Source organism: Prosopis cineraria, unplaced genomic scaffold (genome assembly GCF_029017545.1).
Source record: "Prosopis cineraria cultivar Desert tree isolate PC_DT_omini unplaced genomic scaffold, ASM2901754v1 PC1, whole genome shotgun sequence".
In the NCBI taxonomy this organism is placed as follows: domain Eukaryota; kingdom Viridiplantae; phylum Streptophyta; class Magnoliopsida; order Fabales; family Fabaceae; genus Prosopis; species Prosopis cineraria.
The window spans coordinates 55,587,678-55,611,710 of NW_026555332.1; the positions used below are offsets into that span (position 1 = coordinate 55,587,678).

At 36.8% G+C, this 24,033-nt stretch overlaps 3 protein-coding genes across 5 annotated transcripts; 2 read left to right on the forward strand and 1 right to left on the reverse strand.

Moving 5' to 3' along the window:
• The first annotated feature begins 609 nt into the window (after positions 1-609).
• On the forward strand, positions 610-3,684 carry LOC129287943 (mitochondrial zinc maintenance protein 1, mitochondrial). Of its 2 annotated transcripts, XM_054924235.1 has the most exons (3): positions 610-982; positions 1,145-1,230; positions 3,202-3,684. In XM_054924235.1, exons 1-3 carry the CDS (start codon positions 739-741, stop codon positions 3,202-3,204), a joined length of 333 nt encoding a protein of 110 aa, XP_054780210.1. In that variant the 5' UTR covers positions 610-738; the 3' UTR covers positions 3,205-3,684. The 2 variants fall into 2 exon arrangements, with proteins under 2 accessions (XP_054780210.1, XP_054780216.1); XM_054924241.1 differs by lacking the exon at positions 1,145-1,230 and having other exon boundaries at positions 622-982.
• A 12,941-nt stretch (positions 3,685-16,625) lies between these two features.
• Positions 16,626-19,957, forward strand: LOC129306334 (UDP-glucuronic acid decarboxylase 2). Its single transcript, XM_054946875.1, has 7 exons — positions 16,626-17,299; positions 17,425-17,572; positions 18,207-18,286; positions 18,372-18,455; positions 18,573-18,647; positions 19,261-19,353; positions 19,439-19,957. Exons 1-7 carry the CDS (start codon positions 16,694-16,696, stop codon positions 19,649-19,651), a joined length of 1,299 nt encoding a protein of 432 aa, XP_054802850.1. The 5' UTR covers positions 16,626-16,693; the 3' UTR covers positions 19,652-19,957.
• Positions 19,958-20,917: 960 nt separating this feature from the next.
• Positions 20,918-23,741, reverse strand: LOC129306324 (outer envelope pore protein 16-4, chloroplastic). 2 transcript variants are annotated; one of them, XM_054946863.1, is made up of 6 exons: positions 23,581-23,741; positions 23,422-23,473; positions 23,298-23,334; positions 23,172-23,205; positions 23,013-23,080; positions 20,918-21,352 (listed from the first exon to the last, which is right to left on the reverse strand). In XM_054946863.1, the coding sequence occupies exons 1-6, from the start codon at positions 23,650-23,652 to the stop codon at positions 21,268-21,270; spliced, it is 348 nt and encodes a 115-aa protein (XP_054802838.1). In that variant the 5' UTR covers positions 23,653-23,741; the 3' UTR covers positions 20,918-21,267. The 2 variants fall into 2 exon arrangements, with proteins under 2 accessions (XP_054802838.1, XP_054802829.1); XM_054946854.1 differs by having other exon boundaries at positions 20,918-21,383; positions 23,303-23,334; positions 23,581-23,740.
• Between the last annotated feature and the right edge of the window lie 292 nt (positions 23,742-24,033).

Here is a 24,033-nt window from a genome sequence, read left to right on the forward strand (position 1 = left end):
TAAATTTTTCCAATCCATGGTATCTAGAAGGAAGGCAAGAGATTTTGTCCAGTGCATCTAAAGATTCGATCATTCCTGGACAAACAATCAAGAGGAAATTCAATCTCTCGCTTGGCACCATTTCAATGACATTTTTTCCTCATCAAAACACTTCCTAAGCTATTTACAAATACTTCACCAGCTTCATCCAATTGTCTTACCCCGTCTCACTTAGGATGATCAAAATCTTCTCTCTTTACCCATCTTTGATGAAGAAATTAAAATTGCCACTTTCAACCTCCTTAAAGACAATGCCCCAGGTCCAAGTGGTTTCCATGCTTGTCCTTTCCAAAAACTTGTGACACGATTAGTTAAAATATTGTTAAAATGGTGAAAAACCTTTGGAATTCTAAACACATGTTAGGAGCCCTCAATAAAATTCACATTAACCTCATCCTAAAAAATAAATGCTCCACCTCCTTCAAAGACTTGAGGCCAATTAGCATATGCAATACTGCTTATAAAATTATTTCCAAGACTCTCTGCCACATGTTCGAACTGAAATTGAAGGAAAAACAGGAAACTAAAATAAAATCAAGGCCTTCATAGAACCTGTGAGTTATGATGGACACTTCAGAAGGGGAAAGGGGGCCAAACGACGTCGCATAACCTTTTCCGCCCATTTGACATCATCCTGCTTCCCGTACAAGGTTCCTTTGCGGAGAAGCAGCACTAAGCTGGAGCACGGGGAAATCCGAAATGGCGAGAGGGGAAGTGTTGAGTGCGTATCGAGCTCTTCTGAGAGCTACTCGGAAAACGTTCGCTGGTGACGCACTGATGCTGAAGGAATCGGCTGGGGAGGTGCGTAAAAAATTCGAGGAGAACAGGAACGTGACCTCTGACTCCGAGATCCAGAGGCTACTTCAAGACGCTAGTGAGGCCTCCCATTTTATTACCCACATGATTGTCCAGGCAAAGCTTAATCCTGGCTCCGGCAGTTACGGTAATAGATCCTCTTTCTTTCATCCACTCCATCAAATTCTTTCATTTTTCTATGCTGCTACTTCATGCACTCCATCTGTTTGATAGATTGATTTCCATATAATTTTTTAAGTTATTGATTCGTCTCTATTGCTTTATGTCGGTTTTCTTTCCTTTCGCGGAGCTGTATACGTGGCACCCATTTCAATACATACATACTTCAAAATGAAATCTTTGTCCTCTTCTTCTCGTGACAACTTTTCATGGAAGGTCAAGACGTAATTTCTATCTCACAGCTGTTAGTTGTTGCTACGAACATTGAATGTGCATTTGCCGTAGTCCTCCTCATCTAAGCCCATTCAAAAGTGTTTTGACATAGCTTTTTCATTCTGCTTTTGGCATCAAATATGTTGTTATACAGTACAAAACTTTGAGATTAGAATAATACATATATTTTTATCCGCATGTCGGCATTGGTTCTTTGCTGCTGCTTGAACTTTACATTTCACTGCGTCTTATACAAGTGTTGACGGTCGGAGCAGAATTACTCTCATCTTTTTATTCATAAAAATGTCTTACTGTATGATATTTTAACATGAAAACCTATATTGCTATATCAGAGAGCTCAATGGAGTGCTTTAGACAATACCTTGAGGTTTCCATTCTGTTGGGGAGACTACTTTTGAAATATTGAACATGTTAAGGAACCGTTGTTATATTGTGGAGGAATTAAAATAACATCATGTAATGACTTATTTGAATTTAATTATGTGGACTGAGGTAGAAGTAAGTGAAATCTTTTTTTTATTGAATGAAGAGTTCAAAATCTAAGTAGACTGCTGTTCTGTACTTAACACGTCTGAAGTGAATGGCACTATTCATGGTTTATAAATTTTTTAGATTTTATATGTATAGATGCTACTTAGGTATTTTTTGGTTGGGAGGGAGGGGAGGGAAAATTTTAAAATTTCCCCTCCCCCTCCACCTTACCAAACAAGGGGAGGGAGCCCCCCTCCGTTTGCCTTGTCCCATCCAAACAAGGGATCCCCTCCCCTTGTTTGGTTAGATGGATGGGAGGGGAAATTTTTCCAAAACCTCCCCCCCAAATTGGGAGGGAGCCCCCCTCCCCTCCCCTCCCCTCCCCCTCCTCTCTCTTCCTCCTCCCCTCCCCTCCCCTTGAACCAAACATAGCCTTAGGGCCTCTTTGGTTGGAGGGGAGGGGAGGAAAAATTTTAAAAAACCTCCCCTCCCGTCCACCTTACCAAACAAGGAGAGGGGAGCTTGTGTCATCCAAATAAGGGGAGGGGAGGGGAGGGGAGCTTCCCCCCAATTTGGAGGGGAGGCTTTGGAGGGGAGGGGAGAGGAGGGAAAATTTTAAAAATTTCCCCTCCCCTCCTCCTAACCAAATGAGGGGAGTCCCTCCCCTCCCCTCCCCCCCTCAACCAAACACACCCTAAGGCTTTGTTTGGTTCAAGGGGAGGGGATGGAGGGAGGAGGAGGGGAGGGGAGGGGAGGAGGGCATCCCCCAATTTGGAGAGGAAGGTTTTGGAGGGGAGGGGAGGGGAAATTTCCCCCCCAACCAAACATAGGGCTAGTGCAGCAGCCGCTGGATATCTGATTCACTGGACCATGGGATTTCCAAATTTGACAAACCCTCGTCCCACCTGAAACAAAATGATGTATGGAATAATTCACCGAAAGAAAAATTGCATCCATGAATCAGTCTTGAATCACTGTCTGCCTTCCAATGTCAATTGAGTAGTTAATGCTACCTTTCATGCAAGTGTTAACAAATGCCCTTGAATGTTGTCACCAGTTTCAATTCTTGGCTAATTTATCTGGGATCAACTGTCAATAATCTTTTTCTATACGGGTCTTAAGTTAGTCATGTTTTGAGGTGAAAGGCTTATATAGAGTGCTATATTTTTTTCCTATCATGTCATGTTCCACGAAATTTAAAATTGCCTTGTCTATGTATTCTAAGTCATCTATTTTGGCTGTTCATACCCAAACCCACATGGATGACTAGTGCTATTTCACGCGTTGACTAGTGCAGGTGAATCGCTAAAAAAAAGTGAGAGTAGTTTTTCATTTTTTGTTATAATTTTGAATACAAATAATTTGTCATCTCCTATCTAGTTTCTTCTTTTCTTTCCTGTTTCTAGAGTCAAGTGATTTGTTCAATAAAAGTTGTAGATCATGCATTTCTTTCCCGCCTATTAACAAATTGAGTTGCTGCAGTAGTGAAGCCAGGACAAGAGCATGCAGGGGCAATGCTTGAACTTCCTTCAGAGGAAAGCATTCAGGAGTCCAAGTAGCCATGGATGGGAGGGAAGAGCTTAACTCAGTGCTCTGACATTTTGACCTCTTCCAGACCTTTTTTTTTTGGTTAGAATCACATAATACTGTTGATAGTGCTTTTAAGAGAATGGCTTAAAATTTTCAGCTCAGATATGGTAATAATGCATTCTTTTCAACATCTTTGTTGCACATCTGGCATTTCAAAATTCTTGTAGGTGGAATGGACATGAAATTACGTTGATGGGGAAGATGACGATCTGTCCTGCCCCATAAGATATATTTGTTGTATGATTGCATGGAAAAGAGTCATCATTAGGTAACAAACGATGTTGTAGCCGACCGATATTCCAGAATCGGTTTATTCCAGCTTTAGAAATTGAGAATATATGCTGCAACAGGAGGCTGCTGAGAGTTTGCATAGAAGTACTTGTGTTGCTAGTTGTTACTATAGTTGATACTCGTCCTGTGTTAGTCGGTATGAATGCGGAGCGACAGATTTGCCCTCCACATCTATGCGTTTATAATATTAACCTTGGCCTTAGGGCTCACCCAAGCCTTGAAACATCAGTTCATAGACCTTCACTTCACACTTGAGAAACTGTAGAAAAATAAATTTATTTGGAACGAATTCAACTAATAAATGAATGATTCATGATCCAAATTAGCAGCCCTATCGTAAATACCGTAATTCTAATATTGTCTATTGGCTGACGATAGAGGCTTGTTTTTATCTCTTTGGCGTGCCATAAATAGATTTTTTTCATTGGTTTGTTTCTGCCTCTCATTACGTTTGTCCAAAGCAGGAAGCAGGGAGGGTTTGTTGCCATTATTGGGCAGAACGAAATGCTGTCAATGCAAATGAAGTAATTATCTCATTGTCTACTCCTTACTATTATCATTTATCCGGCATTTACAAGACTCGTCTTCCATTCCATCGTACTTGCTTTTCTTACGTATTTTAGGACATCATGCACATCAATTTTTTATTGCACTGAGCAACCTCTTGCCTAGGCAATAAAATAAACCCTCTTTGAAGAAGTCCCATAAAGTGATCAGATTTACTTTGCAAGGGCCCAGCCCTCGCTCCATTTGTCATGGTGCGAAGCTGTGTTACAATCCTCCGTTTCATCATCCTGTGCCGTCTTGTTGGGTCTTTCTATAGGACGTTACTTCTTGCCTTGTTTTTGGGCCTTTCGTTCCTCACGAGTCAAATGCTTTGTATGCAAAAGGGAACGATTGTTTTTATCCAAAAAGAAAAAAAAAAAACAAAAACAAAGAAGGGAACTATTATGCTAGAGATGCGTGCAGAGTGACTAATCCAGACCTTTGTATTAAGTCACTAGCTCCATATTAATTCCTAGCTGTGCAAGAAGAAGCCACGACGAGTTGGCTCGTGCAGGAGTTTCAGTGATTACGGGTGAGGTTAAGAATGCTCAAGCATATCTGGGTAAACTAAGAAACTGGGTCATCGGAGGTAGAAACAGAATTCAGATTGTATTGAGTCTTCCGCGCAGATACCCTTTATGAGTCTCTTAGATCACTGGGTGTAACCAAGGTCGGATCCATCGTCTTCCCTGGACAGGTGCATTTAGAACATGGAAAATTTGTTTAAAGGAAGAGAAAATGCATTAAAAAGGTCTTTTGGGATATTTCTTTCTCGTTTTCATTCCTATTATCAAACAGGCCACATTAACGTTCACGTCTACTTAATATTTTGGAGACATGGACGTGACAATACTTTGAGGCATGCCTTCACATTGTCCAGGGAGTATAGATAGAGCCCATAATTTGAACGGGTGGGCTCAATTCAAATTAAGTTTATTTGAGAATAATATTAATATTTTTTATTTTTCTTAAGTAAATATCTAAAATAATATACTCAAATATATAATTTTTAAGTATAAAATGAAATAAAACTTATAGGATTAATTAACATTTAATATGTTATATATTTTTTAAAAAAATATAAAGTGTTATTTAGGTATTTGGGCTGCTTGAATGGTTACCGAACATTAAAAATGTATTATTTATTTAAGTCTAGCTTTGAATTTTTCTGGGTTTATTTGGATTGATTTGGCACGAATTACTAACTTTAGGATAGGTGCCTCATATGAATCAATGCATAGTGAATTGAATTGTGACATTGACACATTGTTGCCACCTTCGTTGACGTCAGGCTAGCCAGTCGTAAGTCTGAATCAAGTTATCACAAGTGTTTGCGAAGCTCATTCGCACTATTTAGATAATGTTTACACAATCATGATCAATAATGATTTGGATTATTAAATTTGATGATAATAATTATAGAAATAATACCTTTTAGGTAATTATATATCCAAACGTGATTTTGATGAATACAATTCAAACAAGAATAACTTTTTCATAATCACGTTTAAAAAAAAAATATCCATACAAAAATTATAATTTATCAACATCACCTTTAATTAATATCACTTTTAAAAATCATAATTATCTATAATAGTGTTCACTTAACTCTAACTCAAACGGGTTAAGTTGAAAGTGAATGCATGGTCTAAATGGTTCAATGCATTAACCATCCAAGCTGGGGGACGACCTACAGTCGTTGCTGCTTACATGCTCCGAAGACCGAAAGCCAGAAATTACCAGAGTGGGGCTGAGAGCCTGAGACTACGTAGGCAAGTCAAGCGCTCTTTGATTATTCCTATCATCACGGACCACACTGCGCCGCCTGCTATGCCTAAAATGTTTGCAAGTGAGTCACGCCTAAGTTTGGTGTGTGCAAATTGACTGAGCGCTATTTATTTAGCATCTAATTTTTTATAAATTTTTTATAAACTCTCTTCTTTCACGGACATTCTTTTCGATTCTTCCACCAAACCATGCATATATATGGACTAGATAAAACTGTCATTTCCCCCTGCTTAGTAAGAGATCAACTAAAACTATTTTCGTGTTCGCCATTTGCATTCAAATTTACAATTCTTTTGTTTGTTGGCGTTATTCTTTTATTTAGTAGAGTCGTGCATAAAATTTAAAACATAGTTTAGAGAGACATAAAAAATAATTTCTAATTATCCTTTTGAAACACACGCTGGTGATAATATTTAAATTGGGAGAATAATAATGAAATATCTCTGATGAAATATGCGAATGGCAAATAGATTCCGCAAATTGCATTTGACGATTATTTTCTAGTTCCTTGGGACTTGGATGACAGTTTAAATTTCTGTGAAAGGACATATTCGCCCTTATCATTTTCTAGCTCCCCTCTACTTGTGGAGCACTCGGTCGGAGAGAGGGATGGTGATAGCGACTATTGTGAGCATGTCATCTCCGAGGACCTTGATGAGGGGAGGAATCAATAATGGTGGCAGAAGCATCAGTGCAAGAAGTTCACGGACACAAGCGGAACATCACAGGCCTCAAGTTTTAGAAGGCCCTTTGCTGCTCTCCTGAATACCCCATTCACATCTCCCGCTGATGCCCCCTGGCCTTCTTCTCCATGTTCACCACCAAGTCCACCATTGATACATTTGGCATCGACACACTCTCAGTGCTGTTCCATTCAGCTTCCCTTGGCCTTGAGCTCTGGCAACACCAACAACACTGCCTCCACTACTCTTGTGCTCGTCGGCAATATGTTTAGTGCCATCGCTCTTGCTCTTCTCAGGTCCTTGTGCAATGCATCTTGTAGCCTTTAGCTATTTGAAGGCTTTTCCTTTGGACAACCACCATGTCGTCGCCGACTGCAGTGGGATAGAATGCTAGGGACCATCTTTCTGGGTTCAAGATTTGTTCCTCTTCCATGCTTGTTCCATGCTCTTCCCTTTCTTTTTGGTAGAAGCCTTTGCCTTGGATGACCAGCATATCACCTTCTTTGATGCTTCTTGTTCCATCATTTTCCCTTGCAGGTTTTCACCGTTGTAGGCAGCAATGGGATTGATGGGTTTCTAGATTTGTAGCTTTCATCTCCAGTTTTGATTGGATTTATGATTATTAGAGCTTGTATTTTTTGTTTATATTTTTCAATCTGAATCCTAGAGCTGAAAGGACGATGAAGATGATAGGAAGGGTTTATGAAATTTGTACAGGGGTGACGCATTCAATAGCCTTCGATCTTGAGCCTGATGATGATAGGCGAGTACTCAGCAAATGGAGAGATCTAGAAAATAACAAGGACAAATATGACATTTCACAAAAAATTAAAACGCCATCAAAGTCCCAGAGATTATAGAATAATTATTATTTTTACAGTACCTATCTGGCATTTGCATATTTCGAAGGTATTTCATTATCATTCTTCCTTTTAAGATTTAATTTAACACACATTGACAAGAAACGTTTTTTTACTACATGTATACACATTTTTGTTGCACCCCTTCCTATGTTACAGGTGAATCACATTTTTAAAAAGAGTTGGTAGAATTTTTTAGAAGCCACTTTACGTAAAAAGGCAAATGATTAATTATTTTATTTCAATTTCACTCTTTCATAATTTTCCATGTGTTGTATACAAGAAAGAAAAAGTAATTTTAAAAACAATACATTCAATAAAAGCAAATTGAGAAATATTTTGTCAAACGGTGTCAATAATTTAATTAATTTTTTAAATTTTAGTAAAATAAGTGTAAATGACTCGTACCTAAGAGTCGAGAAAGTAATGTGAAAGTGATATGAATTAAAGGGTAAAGTGGGTAACGGTCAGTCGAGCATGAAATAACACGCTGGCAAAGAAAAAGGCACGAAATAAGGGGAGTGGGCCAGACGTGGGAAATGGGGAAGCGCCACGTGGACGGAGGAAGAATCAGTCAATGTTGCTTAAGAATCAAAGCTGTTTGGTCTTGGCTGATGGTGGTGGCGACGTGCACATCAAGCTCTCCCTCACACTCACTCATTCTCGCTCTCTCATCAGAGTCTAAAGTAGGTGGGTCCCCTTTCTTCCTCTTTCCTCGACGATTGCCCATCTTATCAGGCCTCTCCTTCAACGGCTCAACGTCACACTTTGATTTTTGATATCCAAACCACATCATTTCCTTTCCTTTTCAGTCCCTTGAGTCTGATATCTTTGCCTATGTCCCCTGATCGCAACATCTAAGCATGATCTACCCATATCAAATATATTTAATGGCGTTACGCACCACCATTACTAACTAACAAACAAATTGCCACTCCACCCCTCGTCTATTAATTCTCTTATCAAAAATACTTGGGCTTTAATAATGTTTTTCATTCGTTGTTTTGGGAAATTACATGAAGTGCTTGCTTTTTTCAAGAGGGCGTTAGAGTGTCATGTGTTGCTGTGCAGGAGCAGCGCTCTGATCACGGTGCCGACAACCGACAAGAAAATTACAAACACGCAACAATATATGGCAACAGAATGGGGGGTCACGTACATGTGTCTCAGAGTACCTAAACACGTGTAGCGTTCTGATTGGCTATTCATTTTTCACCGTCCCATTCCACCGTGCTCTGCCTTTCCCATGGCCTCGCACATTCGTATCATACGAGTCTCCGTATGTCACTTTCCTGGTCAGGGCTGTTGCGCCTGAACCACCAAAAGTATAAAGACTTGACTGTTCAAACTTTCACTTCCTTCACTACTCACGCACGGATTCTCATCAAATCCATTCCATTTCCAATCACTCTCTCACAACTTCGTCCCATTTTCTCTTCACATTTCACATTCTCAGCACGTGCCCAATTGGAATGAATTTATGTTATGTTTGGAACCCATGAGGGTTAAGTACAATAAAAATGATTAGTTTCTCTTAATGTGACGGATGTTCAAATTTTCATTGAAAGTGTTACTTGCATTTAGTTTTTAATTGTATTTCAAATAAAATTATTTTTAATAGAATGATGACATGTGTGTGAAATACAAATGTTACCTTTAAATTGATGAGAATTTAAATTTAAATCAAATATTTTATTATTTTGATTCATAAAATTTTATAGATTTAGATAATCTAAATCCAAGCAAAAATTACAATAATTTCTTAGAATTTCATATACATAATATACACTAATTATTTCAAATTCCCGCCATCATATTTCAAATACTAGCTGAATATGTGGACTAGTCATACAAATAGGACAATTCATTCTTGTTGATGTGCATTTCTATACCACTCGAATAAAAAAAAACATGCATTTTAAATTTTTGACTTTAAGTTTTAAATTTTTATTTAAAATTTAAAATTCAAATTCACACACACATATTTAAAGAGATAATTTTTATATCATCAAAAGAGGATTATTCACATTTGAAACAATTAATTAGGATATATTATATGTTGAAATTCAAAAGGAACTGCAATAAAAAAAAATTGCCTGAGTTTTTATAAAAAATTGTCTATATATCTAGATAATGAATTTGGTCTAAATTTAAATTTAAATTCAAATTCTCGCTGACCCAAACGGAACATAAATTAAATCATGTTTGCTTTTTTGAAAACTATAAGGATGGCGTGTGATCAGTGATGATGAGTGGGGTGTAAGGGAAGGTGATGGTGATTTAACTAACATGTTAAAAGGGTAAAGCATGGGAAAGTAATGCTTTTATCGTGACAAATCATTCTTTTTCTTGAATCATGTGCACCCTCACGAGTCATGACCTCCGCTATCTTTTCTTGATTCACCAATTAATTAATATCAATCCCCTCTCATTATATTTATATATGTATTAGTATTATTTTCTTCTTCCTCCCATTGCCACATTATCATAATTATTGTCACCGCGTAAAGGGGCTTTCAAATTAATTAACTAAAAGGACGTGATCTCTTTAAAGGTACTGTCCCGAGCCAGAAAAAGAACAAATCACACACCAAGTTTCACCGAATAATTAAAATTTTTACATTTATAAGAAGATACATATAGCGTCTGAACCACCCCAAACTTTAAATCAAATTGCTCCGTTGGCTTTCCTTTTTCTTGACCAAACGAAAACAATACATATTATATTGGGTGGCCCTAGCTAGCCAGTGAAATGGATTTTCTTTTTTCCTTCACAAGAGATACCCCGAAAAAGGAAGGATCTTGGCTCCGACAAACATTAATTATGTACTGTGGATTCAGAAAGAACGCAGTAACAACCATGTGTCGCGTTTTGACAGAGAACGGAAAGGTTTAGTTTTGTTGGAAGGTTGGTGAGTTGACAAGCCTCGTGATGCAAAGTTTGATTTACGGCCTTCAATTCAGTTTAATTTCAGCGGGCAAAAACCGAAACAGGGAAACTAGAAATGAATCACACCCACTGGGGGTTGCAGTGATCGGTATATAGCATCTTCTTCAATTTATCGGCATCTAATTGCATCGCCTGTGATGCTTTGGATTTGCTTTAGTTAACGCAAACTCTCGACACGGTATATAAGACATTTCGTAACTGTCGTGCTTCATTTATTATTTAAAAAAAACTGATCCATTAAAATTTCAATTATTATTATCAAAATACTTGTACAAAGTATTTAATAACGGTGTAACTATAAAAATATGCAATTTAATCTTTTAAGGAACCAACACTGTTATAAAATGTGACTTTTAACATTCATTAGATAATCGCTGTTGAAAATAAATTTTTAATAACAGTTCTAAATCCACTATTAAAAGTTGTCCATTGTTAAAAATTTTGAAAAAAAATCTGTAACTTTTAACAGTAGGTATGGTAATAATTACTGTTAAAACTTTTAACAGTGATTATGATTACAACCATTGTTAAAAATTATTTTTTAAAAAATTGAATCTGTTTTTATTTATTCCTCCCAATTCTTACAAATCAAAACATGTCATACAATTTATCTCTAGACAACCAATTTCAATACATTTAAACAATCCAAATTTTAATACAAATTTTTATGAAGTCTATACAATTTCTTAAAAAACTACCTAAATCTTGTATATTATTCACAAAATATTATACCTGACATGTAAAGATGTTATCAACCTCTTTTTCAAATAATGGATCCATCACGTCAAACATTTAAATTAAATCTCCATGAAAGCTATTGAATAATATCTACTATAACCTTTAATTAACTATGTACAAATAGAGACAGAATTTAATTTTATACTCATTCATGTAAAATCAAAAAGAAAAAAGAAAAAAGATGCTGCAGCTATGGAAAGGTTAATATTGTTAGAGTAAGGAAGTAAATATCAGCACAGGAGCCTTGTGGAGCATCTGATGCAAGCATGAATCATGACATAGACAGAAGCCAACTTACAGTCAATTTGGATAAAAAACATAGAAAATTTTAGCAAATGAAAGTGAGAGATGCTATTTCAATCTGGAATACTTAACAAGAATGCCAAATGAAACGTGTTTTTTCTGTTTTGGGACTATCTTGGTGAACATCATCACGTCCAAGCTATAAAAAAAAAAAAAAACTAAATCTCACAGAATCTGGAAAGATAAATAAAACATGCACGTTGTTCAAAAATCATATGATTAAATGCCACCGAGTGAGACAAATGAAGTATTTTAAATCTCAATTTTGAGTGTTAGCTCAAAGAGAGGTGGTGGATAGAGTAAAAAATTCAAACAATAACTAAATCTATTAAAGTAGCCATTATAGCCAGCATATGTGAAAGAAAATAAAAAATTTATAAGGGATATATCAGTCAATGAAGAATTTAACATGTACATGTCCAAAGCATTCATCATGTGAAAACCTTCAGAATAAGCAAATTGCAAGAATAATCGGTAACTACCAGACAGACGGTGGCAATGGCTCGGCCTCTTTAATGGACTCAGTGGTGGAACAATTCAACGTCTACTCAGCTTCTTTGATCTACTCCACGAGGCACAGATCTGCAACAATGGTAGAGAATGACGATGGAGGGAGGAAGAATGATTTATTTTAAACCTAATGTTGAAAGTTCTACTGTTACAACTAATATTACCAAAACACCACCGCCTCTACTTTTAATAGTAGGTACCTGTTAATTGATGTAAAAAATCTTTTGTAAAAACCAAAATCTGTACTAATGCAAGGTTTCAACTAGTTTTTTTTTTTTTTTAGAATTATGAAATAATTATCAATAATTTACATTACAATCTGTAGAGGGTATGTATTTACACGAGCAAATGATCAATGAAGAGTACAACGCAACATTTTGAGAAAATGACTGTGCATGCTTCTAAGCGTACATACTCTCTCTAATTTATTTATAAAGCATAAAAAGTAGATTTTTTGGACATTATTTATGAGATATCTCATTGACTTTTACCACAAGTTTTTCTCTTTGTCATTCATTAAACGTTGGTGGAAGAAAAATATTTATATTTAACATAAAAATATTTGAAAACTAGTTAATATTTTTAGATAGAGTTGGCAAATTTTTAAATTTTCACCGATTATAAAAAAACATGTTAAAAATAACTTCCATAATAAATAAGATTGAAAAGAATAATTAACTATTATTACCTTCATACCTACCAAAATGTTCAAAGGCTAGCTATACTTAGAGCTGGCAACATGAATTGTTGGTTTAAACTCTTTTTTTTATAATAGTTTGGGCTTGAAACTTGGATTTTTTAGCATAATTGAGCTTTCAAGTTTGATCATATGAGGCCTTCTAAAAGGAGATTGGACATTTCATTCAAACTTTTTTTTTTTTGCTTTACCCTTAAAAAATATTTTCAATTTTTAAATTAAATTTATGTAGGTTTTTTAAAAATTGTTGAACATCATAATTTATATTTTGAAAAAAGAATATGTAATATCATAATGTGAAATTAAAGTTGGGAAAACATAAATTTTAATTTTTATATTTTGCTCACATTTTATTATAGATTTTTACACATTTTTCAGTACTATATGCCCCTACATTATTGTTTTTCAATGTTTTTGGTCCCAAAATAAACAAAGTGTCAGGACTTTGGAGGAATTTAAAACACCAAAAAATAAAAGTATAGGAACTTAGAATATCTAAAAAAATATATAAAGATCTATAGCAAAATACAAGATTTAAAGTTATGCTTTTCCATTAATTTTTTAAAAATAAGAATAAAAAAATAAAAAAAATGTTTAAAAAATTTAACCTTGAACTCTTTAATAAAGACAGGGCTTCAAAAGTCACCATATTTTAAGAGATTAGGTTTATAAAGAATGGACTCATTTGTTTTTCAGCTGTAACTTTACTGTACTGTGTCTATTATACACCCCCCACTCTCATTTATAAGGGGCTTAATTGTTTTAATATTTTTAAAAAGTTAACTATATTCAACTTAATTACGTATTAGGTTATTTCTTTCCCTAAAATGCCCATGATGGGCATTTAGCAGTGTTTAACATTCTTTCTTCCTTGATGATTCTTTCTTTTTTTTTGTGAGCAGATCGCAATGATTCATTTATTGCCACTATTTTTAACCACTTCTATTTAAAACAACTGATTTAAACTAAGTGGTAAAATTTAAAAACTTCATTAACTACAATATAATTTTGCTTATATTTAATATCAAGAAAATTGTTTTATTGCTTCTGTTTATAAGCGATAACAGAAAAAGTAGACATGGACCTGGACGTTTCTCGCAAAGCAATTTTTGTAATTAATTCTGAGGCGGCTTCCCTTCTCGATGAGCCTGTCTACAGTGGCAGAGAACTCTCCAGTCATAACTTTAAATTAAATAGAAATAATTAATAATGACGGCTAATATTGATTAATTAGATAATACTGCCTTCATTTTAAATTATAGGGTGCTTTTTTTAAAAATTTATATCTTAAAATATAAAATATTTTAAATGAATTAATGTTTTATTAAATGCATCAATTTTAATAATATTCTTTCTCTCTTTATAATTAATTTATATCCTTTTTCTTTTGAATATATTAAATGATGGATATTTTTAAACGTTTATATTTTTATTTTAAAAAGATAAGGTTGTCAAGTATATATAATAAAATTTATTAATATATAAAATTTTATTTAAAAATATTTTATAATTTAAGATGTAAAGAATATAATCTTCTCTGATATCCCTGGAGCATGGAAAATCATGTGATCCCCTTGGTAGTTTGCATCCTTGTTGTGCATATTCTTACTGATGCCATTTGTCATAAACTCAGCTACTTCTACACACACACACACACACACATAAATGAAAAGCTTCAATCAAGTCAAAATTCCTCGTCCAGAAAGCTCGTTAGGGAGACGAGGAAAACACTGCTTCAACAAATTCATCCTAACTGGTAATAATTTTTTTTCAAAGTGTAACGAGCGACCTTTAATCTAGGAAGTATAAAGTACTAAATACACTGATTAATGTTACTACCATATGTATTTTTATTTTTAACTATAAGTAAAACTATAAATTTTAAGAAACATTTTTTATTTTTTTCAAGATGTCTCTCGTAGAGTAAATGTTTATTTTCACAGGATAAATTTGTTTCAATAATTATATAGACACTTTAATTAAATTTTTTAAATTTAAATATAATTATTATATTTAACTAATTTTTTTAAATCGTATGAAGTGATCATTTTTTTTATATATGAAAACAGGAAAGCAGTATATGTTATGCCCCATGTTTTTGAGATGGAAATTTATATGTGTAATTCAAAAGCTCAGAGCTCAACAACTGAACGAATATTGTAAATGCGGTCACCTACCGGAAAATGAAGAAAAATAAGGAACAAGTCAGCTGGGTTGTTGTCCATATAAACATGCGACATCGCACCTAAAATACATGTAATATTGCTTAATGCTTAATTTGGACTGAATAACTAATCATTTACGCTATATATATATATATATATATAAAACCCAACTGACATACATAATTTTCATTCCAAGCACCCTCACCCATAATTAAAAACCGTACTATCTGCCATGAATGGTATATTATTATTTCAACGTGGCTCCACCTTCCACCAATCATTTCCCTTGTTAATTGGATCTCGTGTTGGGAGATATTTTTAAACCAAGATATATAGCTAAACATACCATGTACAATTATTTATACATTTTGATTTTGAATAAGGTCTCGTAACGTTGTCGAAGTCAACATTATATACGCAGAGGCTTCCTTTACAAAGGCTTCATGACTCAAACTTTAATTTGTAATTATTTTGTTGTTTTTGAATGAGTGACTGATCATATTATTTTGTAAGTACATAGTTCGAGGGGAAACGGTGCATATGATGAATGATGAGAGCTGGATCGATTTCTGCTTCTTCTTCTTGTTTTTTTTTTTTTTTATTTCAATGCTGAACAAATAGTGGGGAGATTAAAAGGAAAATAATTTAATTCTTCTCCAACACCTTCAATGCTGTTTCCAGTAATAGTTAAGAGTGACGAGGCAGGAAATACAAATTTGTGCATCTGGTAATAATATTTTTCGTTGGTCGTCAAGCTAGGAAATAATTATTTAAATAAGATTACATATATAAATCCAACTAAAGGATAAGTGACGGAGAAAAATTTACTCTCTACATTTAAAAATATAAAATATTTTTTAAAAAGTTAGATGTTAAAAAATATAAGACATATTTAATCTTTTGAGATATAATTATTGTCTTTTTTTTTAAGTATCCTTATCAATGAATAACTTTATATTTATTATAAGATATTTAATAGGAATAAATATGAAAAGATATGGTTAATTTGAAAGTAATAATTACTTTATTAAAAGGTAAAATTTATTTAAAAATATCTTATATTTTTTAGTGGAAGGAATATTAATTGAGGAAATTTTATACCAAATATAGATATTAATATTTTTTAAAATTTAATTCTTAATATTAATTAAAATAATATATAAATAAATTATATGAAAAATTTAAAAATAGACCTTAATTTTATTTATATCATAAATTTTTTATGATAAATACAAGAGTGAAAAATATTTTCAAATACCTATGCTTGAAAATTTTAAAAATGATGTGGAACAATGGATTTTTGATGGAAGGCAGTTACAATTTTAGAGGAGGCAAATGTAATTTTGTCAAAAAAAGAAGTGTCTACTTTTTATATATTTCAATTGCCCCGCCATTCTCAGTAGTTAGTATGATGGGCACAGGGTAGGGTAGGCATGAGAGGCGCGCTTCGAAGTCAAACTCAAAAGAGAATTAGCATTAAGGTGAGAGAGTCTTGGGTAGACTGTAGAGGACTCTGCGTATTTTATTTTCTTAAAAAAAGAAAAAAAAAAAAGAAAGACAGCGTATTTGGCAGATGGTGAGCTTCCATTGGTTGCAAGTTGTAATGTAACTCTAATTAGTAATCAGTAATAAATATAATTTACAATCCACAGCCCCTTTTACTTTTCAAACACCCAGTGCCCACTTTTGTAAGACTATTCAACGCTGCCTTCATCTCTTTTTGAGTATTTTTCCAAAAGCCTCCGCCACGCCACCTCCCCCCTTTATATATACTTGAACGCACCCTCGGATCTGCCCACATCCTCCCGAAACGCCAACCTCTGTTCGGATCCGTTCCTGCAATTTCTGCCGCCATGGCCTCCGAACTCATTTTCAGAGGCCACGAGTCCCAGCCCGTCCACGATTCCTACTCCCCCAAGCCCCTCAAGCCTTGGCTCTCCCTCACCCGCCCCATCCGCTATCTCCTCCTCGAGCAGCGCCTCCTCTTCGTCCTCCTCGGCATTGCCATCGCCTCCCTCTTCTTCATCTTCTTCCCCTCCTCCCGCATCCCTCCCCGCCCCGACTCTCTCCCCGTCCCTTACTTCCAGTACGACTCCGCCCCTTTGTTCCATGAGCCCAGGATCGACCGCTCTCTCCCCCACAGGATGCCTGTTCATTCCTTCGGCAAGGTCCCCTTGGGGATTAAGAGAAAGGGACTCCGCATCGTTGTCACCGGCGGCGCGGGTTTTGTCGGTTCCCACCTCGTGGATCGTCTGATTGCCAGGGGCGACAGCGTCATCGTCGTCGATAATTTCTTCACCGGAAGGAAGGAGAACGTGATGCACCACTTCGGGAACCCCAGATTCGAGCTCATTCGGCACGACGTCGTCGAGCCCCTCTTGCTGGAGGTGGATCAGATCTATCATCTTGCATGCCCTGCATCCCCCGTTCATTACAAGTTCAACCCGGTCAAGACTATCATATCCTTTTTCTGCGACCCGGTCCAATTGTTCAATTTCTCTGTCAAAAATACGTTCTCTGTGTTATGTTTTCATTCGTATTCATTGCTCCGTGCTTTGGAGTCCTTAATTGTTTGGTTGTTCACAAGACCAATGTGGTGGGAACCTTGAACATGCTGGGGCTGGCTAAAAGAGTCGGCGCAAGGTTTTTGCTCACCAGTACCAGCGAGGTTTACGGCGATCCTCTTCAACACCCTCAGAAGGAGACTTACTGGGGCAACGTCAATCCTATTGGTGGGTACTCTCTCTCTCTCTCTCTCTCTCTCTCGCGGTTTCCAGTGAACCAGCCGGACTTTCATCGCATTCTGTTCATTCGGTCAGTTAGCACCTGAATTTGCGTGGAACGGGTCCTCTTTTTGCTCCGTGTAGAACGGCGCACCTTAGCGTGCCTTGACATTGACTGACTAACATGCTCAGAAATAAGCGTAGGTTTAGATTTTAATTTGGCTGGCTTTACAGCTTTGAATGTATTTGTGCGTGGGAGGCTGGGTGGGGACTGGGGTAGTGTTTTATTCTTCTAGCTACAACTCTCTTTTAATTAGGAAAAAGGAAATAAAACTCTTGCTTAGACACGTGGGGTTCGGTGAGAGGACCACGTTTACAGATCCGGTCGGAATTTCACGGTCAACGAGGAACCCGTGATTTGCGGGTCCACTAGATGTAGGGTTGAGATCTTCTTTAAAACTTGAGGGACACATGGCAGGCGTGAAGGAAATCCCCGCCATAACATATTTTTAACGGCTGTACGTTAAAAGTTTTAAAACGGTAAAACGGTGAAGGGCATTTTGGTCCGTAAACTGCAAGGCTGGATGCCTCAATAGACAAAGCGTTTAATGGAAGTCTGTTCTGTTGTGCGAATGTGCGACAGGTGTCCGAAGTTGCTACGACGAGGGAAAGCGTACGGCCGAGACGTTGACAATGGATTACCACAGAGGAGCAGGCGTTGAGGTCCTTCTCCATTACAACCTTGCTGGTGCTGAGTTTATTTAGAAACTATAAATTTGTTTTGTCTTTTATACATTTCTCGTTACAGGTTAGAATTGCTAGAATCTTTAACACCTATGGTCCCCGAATGTGCCTGGACGATGGTCGCGTTGTCAGCAACTTCGTTGCTCAGGTGGCTTTATTTATTTATTTTTTTTGCGAGCAAAGTGTAACTAATACTGTAGGTGTATTGTAGAAATGAGCTGTTAAATTGATTTTTTAATATCAATAACTGTTGGGGTTGTGACAGGCGTTAAGAAAGGAGCCTTTGACTGTATATGGGGATGGAAAGCAGACAAGGAGTTTTCAGTATGTTTCTGATTTGGTAAGCCGGTTTTTGTGGTGCTTTGTTTTGGTAGTAATTAACATGTTCGTTATAATTTTGAATATCAAGTTGGTTTTGAATGCAAAGAGAGATGGGCTTGCTTTTGAGCCTTCTTTCCCCCTGTTCGAAAGCTAAATCTGTTTCACTTTTCCCATGTGCGTACTGTGTGTATGACATAAACAATTCCTGGCGTTCTGACTGCCATGGCCCCTGGCATTAGTAAATCTGTTATCTGCAAGCTGCATCTCTCTGCTAGATGCGTAAAATGACTCGATTGCCCATACTTGCGTCGGTTGTGCATAGTGTGGTACAGAAGATGCAGCTGCACGTGATTGTGAACGAAATGGATGTGCCGGGGTGGGCCAGTTCTTTCGGTAACTTAAATTGCAAGAAGATACAAAATTTTAACCGACACTCTGGGAAGAATGGAAGCTCTGGATGGTGTAATTTAAATTAAAATAAATGGGAGTGTGGTGCCAGGTGTGCGAGAAGGATAATGTAAATGCAGAGGCAATGAAGTTTTGAAAATAACACGTGTAGTCATAATTTTAATCTTCAAGGTTGTTGGGTGAGAATGAGATGAGTGAGATGCTTTTTTGATGTTGTGGCACAGGTCGAGGGTCTGATGCGCCTTATGGAGGGAGAGCATGTGGGGCCTTTCAACCTCGGAAATCCTGGTGAATTCACCATGCTCGAACTTGCCAAGGTAAGCTCAGACAATTCTTGAAATCAGACCAATGTAATTACTGCTAAGAACTGGCCATGACTAGACTTGGCTGGTGGCGATGCAGGTGGTGCAAGAAACGATAGACCCCGATGCGAAGATAGAGTACAGACCCAACACAGAGGATGATCCACACAAGAGGAAGCCTGATATTTCAAGGGCCAAGGAACTATTAGGGTGGGAGCCCAAGGTGGACCTGCGCAAGGGACTGCCTTTAATGGTTTCTGACTTCCGACAACGTATTTTTGGTGACCACAAGGAAGGTGCAACCTCCACCTAATTCTTGACTAGAAACACCAATGTGCCATACAGAAGCAGACAACAGGGGAGGATCAAGGATGGTTGTCGTCTGCCAGGCAGAGTTAGGGGTCTTTCCCCATATCCTCAACCTCAAGATCCACCTCTACGTGGATTTTCTTGTTCACCCTTTTCAAGATTGGTAGTCAACCAGAGCGTTACATTTCTTAAATTTCTCCCCGTCTATTTTTTTTTCTCATTTATTTTTTTTCTTGTTGGGATGTTTATGTATAAGAGGCTAGTTATACTATACTTATTATGATGATGATGGTGATGGTGATTATACTTATTCACATTTTTACTTATCCAGCGATTTCGATTCCACCTGCCTCGAAATAATCATTGCATGCTTGATCTTTGCCGGGTTCTGCACCCGAGTTAGATGATATTGGCACAATGTTCCTTTGCCGGCTTCTTCGCCCGGGTTCGTGCATTGTTTGCAGAATTATGGGAAACGTATTAGTTTGGTCTAAAATCTAATGCTTTTCATGATTAGAGAATGAAATTTTCACCAATATGCAATGAACCAGGCCATAGCTCACAGACCCCACTCCGCTGTTAGCTTTTTTGGTTTATCAAGTAACAAAAGGACACAAAGGTTCACCAGTTAAGCGTTGTTAACAAAAGCTACCAAGTTGTTGGCAATCTTCCCAACTTTCGACGGAGATGAAGCTGTTGAGAATTGATTAAAGAGGCTATGGTCCACTGCAGCGACGCTATGATCCATGCAACGACAATTTTGGTGCCATTGTGTCTGAATTCCAGATACATGCCCTGCTCACTCACTGCCATCCCTTCAATTTCAAACAAATGCCACAATACCTGACCAAAATTAAGCCAATTCCACCGCTACTAGTCTCAACCAGTTTCATTTGTACCTTTTTTCAAAAACAAAATTTGAAGCCTGTGCATTTGAGCTTTCTGATTATAATTAAATTTAGCAGACAGCCATCTGATGAATAAATGCTGACAGCTGGATGGAACTGAGGAATAAGAAAATGCTCTTGGCATAGAAAGTTCAGTCCTGTTATCGAAAGCTGTTTCAAGAAACGTCGAGTTATAGAAAAATGAAGCAATCACGGACCAAAACCTTTTTCCTGAGTTCCGAGTGTTGATTTCAACCCGCGAGTATAACTATCCCAGCATCAATTTTTCATTGTTAGAATGCAGACCTTATATAAGATCAAAACAATAAGTCTAATGGGAGAATCATCTGCTTCTCGTAACTGATACAACCTGTCTGTTCACATGATTGAATGGGATTTCCACAATACCATTTTTATGAGATAGAAGATAGCAGTTCTACAAATGCCACATTAATAGTAACAGATCGACTGCTTTTAAGTAAAATAAGCATCAACTTGTATCGCTTGAACCGTATAAAGCATACACTGCCTTAAAGTAGAAAAACGGTTATGAACAATTACAGGGTGGACCAAAACATGCCCGCTCTAATGCGTTTTTCTTTAGGTGTGACAAAGATAAACTGCTAAAGAACAAATGCAGTTGTTGGCGTACGCTAGGAAGGCCGAAGTCTCAAATATGTTATTCTTCAGTCCATGCTCCGAACAAATGTTATCTCAAGAAGTTCTAGAATAGTCAGCGGCAGCACTGAAAGCTGAAACCAAACAAGCCATCCCAATTACCTGCGTCCAGTTTCTTGTCCCAGCAGCAACGGCTGCACCTGCTACAGCACCCGCAATCAAACCATTGACCTGATGGAAAATTTTCAAATAGAAGAAAAGGGGAAATCAAAATTCATTCTTTAACAACTCGTTTAGCTATCTCCAATATCAACTGTTAAATTCCTTCAGATCCAACCACAATTTATGAATATATATACAGGGAGAAATGTTTTTCCCAACAAAAATGCCTAGGTATCTAGAACTTAAAAACTGTCAAGAATCATACTGCCAGATGTAAATCTGCTCCATTTCCAAAGAAAATGCACCACAACAATTTCAGTTAGTTTCAAAAATGCACTACAACAGGGCATATGGATCTGCCACAATTGCGGTGACAGAAATTTTGCAGTGGAACAAAATTTTAACAGAAAAGACTTGTCTATGGCTATATGTCGAAGGAGTTAGTAAAAACTTCTGGCACTGAGCCTCCTAGAGATAACTGAATGACAAAAGTGAGTTGAGGTCAATCCACGTCCCGATATTGTCCTTATACATGGATTGTCTGGACGCACAAATGAAGAATCTCACTGATCTTCCATTATATATTTAAATCAACCACTGAGGCCCTTGGTACTTCAATTTGGCGTAGTGCTATAGTGACTATGACCCATACTGCTCCGTGCTCCTCGGCTATCAGGCTCCCCACTTGATTACGATGAATTTGTTACCCTGTGATGAGTCTAATGCATTTGATTAGAGAGAAGGGGGGGGGGGGGAGAGAAAGAGAGATTCTTAATATGTCCTCATCACTCCTAGTTACAAGCTTGTGTGAGAGGGTTCAGTCACAGTGGCTGAGAAGAGTGAAGCTATTAAGGAAATAGAAACAAGGAGAAGATAGAGGATCCAACAGCCTTTGAGAAATCAACCCTGTTCTTCATTTTGGTGGAGTCATTTTCAGTGTACAATTATAGAAGGGTTGGTATTCGTACGTACATACGTACGTACGTATGAAATTGACACCATGCATTTCACAAAGGAACATAAAGAATTCATTTTAAATAATGTCTTCTCAACTCCCTCTTTTGTTTAGTTATAGCATGAAGGTAGACTGACCAATCTACGTGAACCACAAAAATAGAAAATATACCAGAAGGCAAACACAAAACAAGCAAGATTTTCTTACATGGAGCCACAATAATTTAGCTAAAATTACAGATCACAGGCAGCAGCTAGCTCATTGAAAGAAATCAAACCATAGAATTAGATTTTATGGTGGGAGAAATATAAAATTCATTTTGTGATGATCCAACACAATCTATTACTTAATGCTAAATTTTATTCATTAAACAAAAACTAATTAATTATCTTGGTATCTTTGTCAGACATGACTACCAATCATTGGCACTGTCAGTCAATCTCATATTCACACAATATAAAGCATACGCTATATAAACTCAAAGAACACAGCCAGCGGATGAAATTTATGAAGAGAAAAAACCATAAATTAATTGGAAAATTTGTTTCTACCATCATCTATGAAGCACAAAGTTTAAATTTTACAATGGATCTACAGTTGTTCAAGATTGATAATGCAGTTGCAGTACACTTGAACCATCGCTTTAGCTGATCAAAATGTAAAGAAATTCAAACCCATTCGTGTCGATTGTTTTTCTTAACGATTTTAAAAATAAGCCGAAGAATAAATAAGACAGAACTAACCCAATCATCCCGATTCCTGTATCTCTGAATCCCACATCTAGTAATGCTAAAAATTCCAGCCACAAGTCCTTAACATTAAAATTAAAATAAAGGGTGTTAAAAGCTTTAAGTAACGCTAGAGCAACTCAATCAAACGATCAATTTTATCAATTTAATTACCACATTGAAACCCGTATCTACCGACGGAGTTAGCCTGTACTTATCGTCATCAGCTGGTAGTATTGGAAAATCCAAATAACAATATTCATAAGCTAACTTTTTCTTTTTCTTTTAAATAAAGACTACCTTACCACAAAGGAAGCTTGGCGAAGGCCAGTAAAACCTGCAAACATGCAAGCTTACTTCATTCCAGCTAGTTCAGAATCGAAGTAATACTTGGATATTATATTAATTCGACGAATACCCAAACCTTGTTTACGAGCGTCGTATGGACCACTGCATAGGCCCCAGATAGCACCAGCCTGAAGCAGAATATAGCATTTACAAAATCATTTAATCTTCTCGCCTTGATCAAGAACCGTGAGTACGGGAATCAAGAAGCAGATGCAACTAGGATAGACGTTGTTACCGTTCCGACGCGGATGATTGACTCAACGGCGAGGGAAGAGCACGGAACGACGCAGTATACGTCGTCTTCCATTTTGTATTCCCCGATTCTATCGCTCGGACATCTCTCTACTCTCCTCGCCGGTAATCAGGGCGGCGCTGACCCAACTTGAAATGAATGATATATATCATTCTGGGATCTCACTTTTTGTTATATGGGCCAACCCAGTAAAAATTATCCAACAGTCCTATTGGGCCTTAAAACTGAGGCGTGAATAAGAGAAATGCCACTTTCATGAGGGGCCGAAGAGGTAAAAGAGAGGGAGGAACGGGGGGTGAGACGACACTAAATGTTGTCGTTTTTGGAGACGGATCCCCAGGAATTCAAGGCTAGAACTAGAATCTGTTCGAAGGAGATCCCTTTTTTTCTTTTCTTTTTTTTTTTTCATCTATGCCTTAGAAAGGGAAATCCTTT

What these genes read in the sequence shown, in the direction of transcription:
- LOC129306334 (XM_054946875.1), top strand. Translation starts at nt 16,694, where the DNA reads ATGGCCTCCGAACTCATTTTCAGAGGCCACGAGTCCCAGCCCGTCCAC. An exon ending in TCAACCCGGTCAAGACTATC is followed by an intron (nt 17,300 to 17,424) that starts ATATCCTTTTTC and finishes TTGGTTGTTCAC; the next exon opens with AAGACCAATGTGGTGGGAAC. An exon ending in CCATGCTCGAACTTGCCAAG is followed by an intron (nt 19,354 to 19,438) that starts GTAAGCTCAGAC and finishes GTGGCGATGCAG; the next exon opens with GTGGTGCAAGAAACGATAGA.
- LOC129306324 (XM_054946854.1), bottom strand. Translation starts at nt 23,652, where the DNA reads ATGGAAGACGACGTATACTGCGTCGTTCCGTGCTCTTCCCTCGCCGTT. An exon ending in ATACGACGCTCGTAAACAAG is followed by an intron (nt 23,335 to 23,421) that starts GTTTGGGTATTC and finishes GCATGTTTGCAG; the next exon opens with GTTTTACTGGCCTTCGCCAA. An exon ending in ACAGGAATCGGGATGATTGG is followed by an intron (nt 21,384 to 23,012) that starts GTTAGTTCTGTC and finishes ATTTTCCATCAG; the next exon opens with GTCAATGGTTTGATTGCGGG.
- LOC129287943 (XM_054924235.1), top strand. Translation starts at nt 739, where the DNA reads ATGGCGAGAGGGGAAGTGTTGAGTGCGTATCGAGCTCTTCTGAGAGCT. An exon ending in TCCTGGCTCCGGCAGTTACG is followed by an intron (nt 983 to 1,144) that starts GTAATAGATCCT and finishes CCTTTCGCGGAG; the next exon opens with CTGTATACGTGGCACCCATT.